General features: G+C 35.8%; 1 protein-coding gene and 1 long non-coding RNA gene across 2 annotated transcripts; both read right to left on the bottom strand.

Moving 5' to 3' along the window:
• Positions 1-2,388: 2,388 nt before the first annotated feature.
• LOC131437413 (uncharacterized) lies at positions 2,389-5,107 on the bottom strand. The gene is made up of 3 exons (XR_009230757.1): positions 4,832-5,107; positions 3,883-4,120; positions 2,389-3,805 (listed from the first exon to the last, which is right to left on the bottom strand). It is a non-coding gene; the product is annotated as an uncharacterized LOC131437413 (long non-coding RNA).
• Positions 5,108-7,472: 2,365 nt separating this feature from the next.
• Positions 7,473-9,787, bottom strand: LOC131438135 (syntaxin-18). Its single transcript, XM_058607954.1, has 3 exons — positions 8,847-9,787; positions 8,671-8,790; positions 7,473-8,608 (listed from the first exon to the last, which is right to left on the bottom strand). The coding sequence occupies exons 1-3, from the start codon at positions 9,540-9,542 to the stop codon at positions 8,420-8,422; spliced, it is 1,005 nt and encodes a 334-aa protein (XP_058463937.1). The 5' UTR covers positions 9,543-9,787; the 3' UTR covers positions 7,473-8,419.
• Positions 9,788-10,636: the final 849 nt, after the last annotated feature.

Below are 10,636 nucleotides of genomic sequence, written 5' to 3'. Positions count from 1 at the left end.
GGAATCCAGGTGCAGATATTGCCTCAAAATTCATAAATTTTCAAAAAGGTGAAACAATCAACCCTTACAAAGGAACAAGAAGTATTCAAAACAACACTACTCCGGTCTTAGGAAGTAATGACATCAAAGCTGCCCCACCCACATCTGCAATATCACAGAACATAAATACGTCTGCAATATCACAGGACATGAATACAGACAGCCAATTCGAAATTGATCCAATGCGTCCTCCCATTGTACGTCTTACTTCACAATCTGCAAATGGCGACGAACGCTTCTTGAAAGCAAGACTTCGTGACCCGAAAATAATGCACGTCGTCCGTCTGTATTTGTCATACATGAAAAATCAACAACCTACAGTATGCATCGAGGGTATGACACCAACTAGTATAAAAATGCTATTAGCATCAGAAGGCCTTCCAACAACACCTGACCACCTCCTACGAATCTTCATCGAAGTGCATCAGGAATATGGAATGGAACCTAAGGAAGCACAGGCCGACCTGGACTCTTATGGGAAATTTTTGACAAGTGAACACATCCGCCGACTCCAACTAATCCGGGAAGCCGAACACAATTTTACAAGGCCGAATTTTCGGAAATAACGACGCCCTTTGACGAAGGAATAGACACCGAAATTAGTAATGTAAGTATTCCAGAATTCTCAAAAACTTCTTCGCTTCATAGACAAAATGTGACTGAAATTTTGGTCTATTGCCAAAATTTCAACCGCATGAAAAGCCCGGCCAAAATGAAAGAAATTCATCAAAATTTAATAACCTCCTCTTTCGACGTAATCCTTGGAACTGAAAGCAGCTGGGATGAAAGTGTTAGAAGCGAAGAAGTATTTGGAAATAATTTTAACGTATTCCGGCACGACCGAAATTTATCTCTCTGTCAGAAAAAATCTGGAGGTGGAGTCCTCATAGCCATAAACTCTTGCTTTACTTCTGAAGAAATTATTACTCCTAAATATAAAGAATTTGAGCATGTATGGGCCAAAGTCTCAATATTGGGAGAAGAACATATTTACTGCTCTGTCTACTTCCCACCCGAAAATGCGAACAAATTCTCTTTTGAATTATTCTTTCAATCTTTAGACACAATTATTTCGAATATGGAACCTGAAGTAAAGCTTCATATTTTTGGCGACTTCAATCAACGTAATGCGGACTTCATTTCTGACATTGAAAATGAATCAATCTTACTTCCAGTCGTAGGAGAAAACCCAACATTGCATTACTTTTTCGACAAAATTTCTAATTTTGGCCTACATCAAGTAAACTCCGTAAAAAATCAACAAAACGCATATTTAGACCTTCTTTTCACAAATTGCACAGAAGACTTTTGTGTGAATGCATCAAACCTGCCATTATGGAAAAATGAAGCATTTCACACCGCAATTGAATATTCATTATTTACACACAATGCATCCCTTCCCTACGACTTGGAATATGAGGAAGTGCCGGAATACAATAAAATTGACTTTGAAGAAGTCAAGTGTAGACTAAGTATAATAAATTGGCGGAACATACTGAGTACAGAAGGAAATGTCGACGTCGAAATAAACAAATTCTATCACATTATAAACAAAATATTATCCGAAACTTTGCCCATGAAAAGAAGAAGAAAAAATCATAACAGCAAATTACCTGTATGGTTCAATTCACAACTAAAACATTTGAAAAATAGGAAACAAAAAGCGCACAAAACTTACAAACAAGAAAAAAGTGACGCCCATCTTCAAAATTACTTAAATCTATGCAATCAACTCAAAATAGCCATTAACACAGCACACGAAGAATACAACCGCAAAATTGAAAACGAAATAAAGACTTGCCCTAGAACTTTTTTAACTACACGAAAACTAAACTAAAAAGCAACAATTTTCCATCTCAAATGCACCTCGACGAACATGTAGGGAAAAATAGTACAGAAATCTGCAATCACTTTGCAAATTTTTTCCAAGAAGTATATACATCTTATTCAGAAACTGACCGTGACCGTGAATACTTCTCTTTCATACCTGCATTTTCCAACTCTATCTCTGTAAACTATCTATCAGAACATGATATTTCGACAGCACTGAAAAACTTAGACGCCTCAAAAGGGCCTGGACCTGACAGCATACCACCAATATTTTTAAAAAATCTTGCTGAAGAACTTACACTACCACTACAACTACTTTTTAACTTATCACTTAATAAATGTACTTTCCCTAAAGCATGGAAATCTTCCTTTCTTGTACCAATATTTAAATCTGGTGCAAAATCTAACATTCGGAAGTACCGTGGAATAGCCATTATCTCATGCATTCCAAAATTATTTGAAAAAATTGTAAACGAAAAACTTTTTCATCAACTTAAAAATGTAATAACAAACAAACAACATGGCTTTTTTAAAGGCCGCTCAACTACAACAAATCTCTTAGAATTTATGACATTCACACTGAATGCAATGGACGCTGGCAACTACGTAGAAACTCTTTACACTGACTTTAGTAAAGCCTTCGACCGTATTGACATACCTTTACTTCTACACAAACTACAAAAATATGGCATAAAACATACTCTTCTTGAATGGCTCAAATCATACTTAACGAATCGTGTACAGGTAGTCCGCTTCCAAAACATACTGTCTGAACCAATTAATGTAACTTCTGGCGTACCTCAGGGTTCTCACTTAGGGCCTCTCCTTTTCATTTTACATATAAACGACATTTCCTTCATACTAAAAAATCTGAAAGTGCTTATATATGCAGACGACATGAAACTCTTCATGGAAATTAAAAATATCAACGACGCTGTAATATTCCAGAACGAAATCAATCTATTCCACATTTGGTGCTGCAAAAGTCTACTCCACTCAATGTAAAAAAATGTAACTCAATAACTTTCAGTAGGAAAAATGAAACTATACCTATAAACATACATCTAGGAAATCAACTTGTAGAAAAATGTAAAATTGTAAGAGATTTAGGCGTAATCTTAGACTCCAAGCTCACTTTTGTGGAACACTACAATACCATAATCAATAAAGCTAATAGCATGCTGGGCTTTATTAAACGCTTCAGTCATAACTTTCAGGATCCATACACAATTAAATTATTATACACTACATATGTCAGACCTATTTTGGAATATTGCAGCCTAGTATGGAATCCATACAATATTATTCACGAAGAACGCATCGAATCTATTCAAAAACAATTTCTTTTATATGCACTTCGTAAATTAAACTGGACAGCATTTCCTCTACCATCATATGAAGCACGCTGCATGCTTATCAATATACAAACACTTAAAGAACGCCGCGACTTTGCAATGCTTTATTTTATCAGCGACATTATTTCTCAACGCATTCAATCAGCTCCATTATTATCGCAATTAAATTTTTATATACCTAGCCGCCAACTACGTTCCAGGAAATTATTTTTAGAAAAACAAGCTAGAACAAATTATGCAAAATACAGTCCAGTCAATCGAATAATGCGCCATTACAATCAATACTGCGAACATCTTGACCTTACTATGTCAAAAAATCAAATCAAATCTAAGCTTTGTCGTAGAAATAATGTGTAGTATGTAAGTGAACATTGTAAACAATTTATATGTAGTCTACATTTGCTTGACGAAATAAATAAACAAATAAACATATTAGAACGAAATTCAGGCGGACACAGTTGTATCATTTGAGGCGTGTCCCTTGTTGCATGAGGCAGCTAGGCACTAGAATGCCTACCATGCTGACATTTTAATGTCTCTCCTTACGTCGCACTCGAATCAAGTTCTGAAGTCAAAGTCTGCTGTTAAAATTATAGAATCAAAATGTTTGTCGGGTGAGAAGAAACTTTCAATAAATATCATATCACACTTTACGAACCTCTTGCAACAATTATATGGATCGAAAAGTTGAACAATTGACCGAAAAACATAAGCTACGGTTTTCCATTCCAGAAGCATTTCATAAGAACGAGGTTTGCTTATTTCTTTGAAATATTCGTACCATTGATTTACATTTTCCACATAATTTATGTAATCTGCTCTGACTTTTTCGTGGTACATGGCAGAATGTCACAAACCTGGAAGTTGAATCCTGAGCCTTCCGATGTTCTTCAGCGCTAAAGAGACTGATTGTATCCCACATTATCAGATCCGAATGGATTCCGAATCAATTCCGAATCGGCGAGAAATTTTCATTCGGAATTTCATGTGGAAATCATAATGAATTCCGAATCAATTCCAACTCCAGTGCAACAACCGATTCCGAATGAACCGGTTCGCCTACAACCGGTTGATTCGGAAATCATTCGGAATTGAGTGAGAAGATGCGGACTGAATTGTCAATTCGTCTTCTTCTTCTTCTTTCCTGATTTTGCACGTTTTCGTGCTGATTTTCAGTTTATTTTTAAACGAAAACATTATATAACTGAATATACAAATTTAAAACTTCATGTTTTTCGGATATACAGAACTAGTAAATAACCAGTTCTTCTTAGAATCCCAATATAAACTATTGAAATTCGCTGGAAATTAACAAAACGGCCTACCTTAGTCAGCATCATCCATTCCTCTAGCTGGAGTGTAGTGAAATGGCTTAAGTCGCTTAAATTTCACACTAACACATTCATAAAATGAGCGAATATTCAATGACATTTATAATGTCACTGTCAATCAGGTTGATCGAGCTGCCAACTCAGGCGAAAATTCTAGCACTGAACCGATCGAGCACTGAAAAATCATGCAGTCGAGTAAGAATTCATTACGCATTCCGTCATTTCGATAATGTGGGATGTAGCTTTACTACAAACGGAAAAAGGATGTATTCAAACTTTCATTTAACTGCTATAATGCGCATCGGATGTAAATCGTCCGCTTGTGGTTAATGTAAATAAACGCAAGACGAACTTTAAATAATTGAAATAAAATATAAAATCTCAATGTTTACCTATAAGTTAACGAATCGAAAGAGTTCTCACGGTTTGACATTTGCATTATGAATATGATGATGGGAACTCAGCAGTGCAACCAATTTATCACCATTGGTGCCAGTTTCACGGAGGACCGTAGATGTGTGCCAAAAAAAGATCGTGACTGTCATGTCTGGAAATTCGTTTGTGATGTCACTATCAATCGGGTTGATCAAGCAGCCAACTCAGGCGAAAATTCTATGCAGTCGAGTAAGAATTCATTCCTCCCCTCTCAGCAGGTCGTTCAATTTTGTTTGTTTTTGAGCGATTGTTGAACGACATATTGAACGAAATATTCGTTCAATTTGCGGGAACGATTTGTTGTTGTTTTTTCTCTTGCAAAAATAGTGTGAAAATTAAGTGTTACCTTTACTAGAAAGATAATTTGTTGTTATTCTACGTAAAGTAGAAGTATTGTGCAGATATGTATTGTTAGTTTAAACAAATAAGTGGAGAAAACTTCAGAAATTCTGCAGTAAAACTAGTCCAACGGGGCTCCAACTCCTCATGTTAAAAATGACTCAACAATGGACCTCTGTCTGCCGGGTTTGTTGAACGAAAAAAATAGCATTCAGTTCAACGGTCTGTTTCAAAATCGGCAAACGAAGGTCCCGTGTTGGCCTCCCGTTGAACGATTAATTGGATTTTCATTTGACCAATGATCCAACGTATTGGACCAATGAAGGACCACCGTTGAACGTTTTTTTCTATGTGGGTCATTCCGTCATTTCGATAATGTGGATTGCATTGCAGCCGCCCATATGTACGCGGCGGGCTGATTTCCTCCCAGACGGCGGCTATGTCTGCCAGCCATTTTTGTCTGGCAACAATGCAACAACCATTTTCCGACAGAGAATTTTGCCTTGCGGTTATTAACGGTTCTTTTCTGTTGGATTCTAGCCATACAAGATTGGCAGAACCGTTTTGAATCGGTTCTACATTTTAAGCATCTTGGTTTTATTTTTTCAATAAAAGATACATATGAAAGGCAATAAGTTATTGCCCTTCATATATACTAATCATGGAAAATGTTATTGTCAATAACATTACTTTCTCACTATCAAACATACCCATATTTCAATCTCATTTACCTCGTCTCAAGATTAGTTTTTTGTACGTACATGCGGGATTGACGAATATCAAATGAAATCGAATAAAAAAAAAGAAGAAAGAAAGATGAGGAAAATTAACAAGGCACGTACGGCGAGAGAGTAAGTAAATAGTACAGTTTGTAGCATGTTTTGACAGGAACGTGATCCACACGTAGCATTTACTACCGAAATTCAAGCATGCTACGTTCTATTCATACGGCCCAATGACGCAATTTCGCTTGGACAATTTTGACAGCAGCCGGAATGCAGCCAGCCTTCTGACGATTGCCGAGGGGGACGACACTAGAAAACTGCACTTCGCTTCGATTAGGCTTTTTCACGCTGCATACGATTATGCACACTTTCATTCTCTTTCCCTCTTAGAAAAAAACGTTCAACGGTGGTCCTTCATTGGTCCAATACGTTGGATCATTGGTCCAATGAAAGTCCAATCAATCGTTCAAGGGGAGGCCAACACGGGACCTTCGTTTGCCGATTTTGAAACAGACCGTTGAACCGAATGCCATTTTTTTCGTTCAACAAACCCGGCAGACAGAGGTCCATTGTTGAGCCATTTTTAACATGAGGAGTTGGAGCCCCGTTGGACTAGTTTTACTGCAGAATTTCTGAAGTTTTTTCCACTTATTTGTTTAAACTAACAATACATACCTGCACAATACTTCTACTTCACGTAGAGTAACAACACATTTTCTTTCTATATAAAGGTAACACTTATTTTTCACACTATTTTTGCAAGAGAAAAAACAACAACAAACCGTTCTAGCAAATTGAACGAATATTTCGTGCAATATGTCGTTCAACAAGCGCTCAAAGACCAACAAAATTGAACGGCCTGCTGAGAGGGTTGCTACACATAGTAGCGGTTGAATATGGATCGATCGTCTTTTCTTGGATTTTTGCTGGTTAACAACATAATCATTGAGATATGATGTATCGTAATAGGCCATGAAACCTGAAAGTTACAAATGTCACATGAAGATGCCAGATGCAGACAGTTCGGAGAGTTGTGAACTATCGTCCTGTAAAATCAGTTTTGTTATATTCTGGTGCATAGCTAACCCACACACCGAGAGCGGAATGTTGGCCATTCTCGTTTAATATCTGCGTCATTTTCCACAGTTTCTATATTCAACTCGAACCAAAAATTATTCCGAATTTCATCTACATCGTACACTGTGTGGTTTCTCTTGTAGAGACGTTCCATTGTCTGATTTTTTTTTTAACGTCTGCAAACCTTTAAAATATGCTAGAAGGGAAATCGTGAAGTAAACAAGTATGTAGTTTGCTGTTAATCTGTAGTAAAGTAAAAAAAAATGAATTGTTATCCTTTCTATAAGATTTTCAATAACATATTAAACACAGCTTTATTCAGTTTTGGCAACAGTATTAATGAAAAACGTTTTTAAACATAAAAATTGCAAGTCTTAGCATCTAACAAAATATAAAACCAGTTTAATATCACAGACAGAGATATCTTTGGGTAAACCTTCAAAGGGCTACAATAAATTGAAATATATTCCATCTTCATGCTCCCAGCTACTAAGAGAAAAAATTTTCAATGTTGTTTAACCCTAATTTCATTTTACCAATCTGCTGACGAATCAATGTTGACACTCAGTGAATGTCAAGACCAGTAACAGAAACTTTTTAAGAGATCATATGTTCTTTGACTTTCTTTTACACGGTTAGAAACGCTTTCAAACGGATCGATCTAGATGTTTGGATAGATGTAGTTTTTTTCGCTTTCCATTTACTTTTTGTATTTTATTTGAAAAAACCAGATCTGTCGTCCCCCTCGACGATTGCCAGAATTCCTCACAAGCGGGCGTCTGTGAGAAAATCTGCCCACCGCGAACAAGTGGGTGTACGCGGCGGGTAGATACCCCCTTTTTGCCGGAATTCTGCCAGCTGCTGAATTTGCTCTTATAATCTTGCTGCTGCTAAATTTGATCTTACAATTTCTAGATTTATATTTTAAAACTGAAAAAAAAATTATGCATCTAGAACTAGAACACTGCTGAACACGCCCTAAGAAAACAAGCTCGCCTATTGAAAATGTTACACGCACACATATGAAAATGCAAGCGGTACTAGAATTTTTGTTATGTTCATCAGTTTTTTTGCACATCAGATTAACACCGAATCGCAATCAATCTGAATCACGATCAACTAAATACATTCTCCTTGAATCAAGAATCAGCCAGGAGAAGCGATCATGGGGCATGTTTATAGGATGGAAATATTCTAAGTTTATACATTCAACCCATCATGTCAAAAGATTAAATAATAAATTTCTACATAGTGTTTTTACTTTTTTACTGATATTTTATATCAAGACTCAATCATTGTACCAATCTAGGAATAGGAGTGTTAGCGATAGGACAATGAGAAAAAATAACACCCACACCCGCAAACCAGCATTGCGTTGTATTGCTTGTTTAATTTGATCATTGGCATCTTTAACATTTTCTGTAGCACCTATCACTGTGTTAGCAATCCGTTCAATATCAGACTTTTGCATAGAAATCTAAAACGATTTAATAACAATATTTTATAAGACAGTCACATCATACGAGTTGGTGTCCACACCTTTTCAGTGAAAATTTCTTGCAATTGTGCTATGTCCACAACACTTTTTTCTATTTGTTCTACCTCCTCTGAAAGACTTTTCAATTCATTATACAATTGAACGTTTTCTGACTCGAATATCTGTAAACAAACTGATCAATAAAATATTTTTGGGTGTTTCGTGAGATTGTACTAACCTGCATATCTTCAGGGCTAAGATCCTCAACGTCTTCTAGAAATGAACCATTGTTTACAAGCTCGACGTCTTGAGAAACTATCTTGGATTTGGTATTTTCCTGTCGATCTACAAACCCTTCTAATGCGTTGTTTTGCAATAATCGTTTATTGTTTGTCTTTTCATTCTTTTCTTTTGGTAGACTTCTTGGAATGGGTGCAAGGGATTTACGGTCAGAATTTAGTTTTAAGAATTTATAGGTCTCAAGTTCCCTTTGAATTCGAAACTGTCTCTGCTCGTTTGCGATATGATGGACGGCACTCATGTAGTTGGATAGGGTCTCTATCACCAGATCCATGAATTCGTTCATCTGCTTGCCGTGTTTCGATTTCCTACAATCGTCTTTGAAATCATTAAGCATTGCCGTACACAGTCGAATTATGTTCTCAGACTCGCGATCTATTATATCTCGTTCTTCATTGGTCATTTGGGCAGAATTTTTAAGGTGGTAAGCAAATTGCATGTAGGCAGTACGGTTTTCAACAAGCAAATTTTTCAATTGGGTGATCTGATAGCGAATTTTTTTCGCTTTTTCACTGAACTCACTGTGTGTTCTCTTAGTAAGTATTCTCGACTTGTCCGCTGTAGGAAACGCATCAAGAGACGATTTTAAGCGAACTGTCTTTACAGATGCTTTAAATAATGACGTTATATCCATTTTATATATTCACTGTGCCAAAATCCGTTTCATATTTGAAAAAAAATACAATGCAATACAATCACGGAAAATACTACAGTACAATTAAATTAATGATAACAGCATTTTTGATTTCGACACGGAGATGCCAGGTACAAATTTCCAATATCCTCAGGCACAGGGATGCCAGGTCATTTTTTCAAAAACCTGAAATCAAGGGAAAAACACCGGCTTCCTGTCACGAAGTGATTTTTGGGTCGACTCTCTTACAATAACTTGTCGGTTTAGCTAAAATACAGCAGAAAGTCTGCGAAAAACTCGATTTTCAAAAGAATGCAATAAAATCTGCAACAAAAAATGTCTGAAGTACTATATAAGAAATTTACAGACCTGGCATCTCTGCTTTGACACATCATTTCTGAAATCATGAATGAATTTTCAAAAAGACGTATGCTTATACTACACGCAGATAAATATAGCATGTTTAAAATAACAAAACTGTTAGTAAATTTTAAAAATTTGATTTATGATTATTTCAAACTAGAATATGAATAATTTGAACTAATTTCTCCGTTCAAAATAAACAATGTTCTCTGTTTGATTTGAATTTGAAAAATGACATTTTACATAACACATTTTCTTTATAAAAAAATATTTGATGCAGGGTGAGATCCGGACTGATGAAGAACCAAATCATTGGATTCTAATTAAAATTATTGATTGAAACAAACTAATTCACTGAGAAAAAATAATTATCATGTTTTGTAGTTTCAAGCAGCAATATTTGCTATATGAAATCAGATTTTCTTTTGTCACTATTTCAATAAAAAAATTCGTTGCATAAAACCATAATTTAGTTATTTTTACAATTTTTTTCTCTGCGTGAAGATAGCGAAATTGTCATTCACCCTCATTGAACATAACTCAAAATTGAGTTACACACCACTCAAATTCCTAAAAAGTGCATGTACTCTAAGCTTCATTTACCACTCGTTTCTGAGTTATGCTGTCACGAAGCTGTCAAAATTCGAGTATTTTTTACTCAAAATAAGAATAAAATATTTTTTCAAAATTTAAGAGAGCTTAAGCGACGACACTCCAAAGAAAAATTGGTA

Source organism: Malaya genurostris, chromosome 3 (genome assembly GCF_030247185.1).
Source record: "Malaya genurostris strain Urasoe2022 chromosome 3, Malgen_1.1, whole genome shotgun sequence".
Lineage (NCBI taxonomy): Eukaryota > Metazoa > Arthropoda > Insecta > Diptera > Culicidae > Malaya > Malaya genurostris.
This window is presented reverse-complemented; position numbering and strand designations above follow the sequence as displayed.

Excerpts from the sequence above, each read along its gene's own strand:
- LOC131438135 (XM_058607954.1), bottom strand. The coding sequence starts at position 9,542 with ATGGATATAACGTCATTATTTAAAGCATCTGTAAAGACAGTTCGCTTA. Across the intron at positions 8,791-8,846 it reads TTAGCCCTGAAGATATGCAG|ATATTCGAGTCAGAAAACGT; the intron begins GTTAGTACAATC and ends GTTTGTTTACAG. Across the intron at positions 8,609-8,670 it reads AAGAAATTTTCACTGAAAAG|ATTTCTATGCAAAAGTCTGA; the intron begins GTGTGGACACCA and ends AAATCGTTTTAG.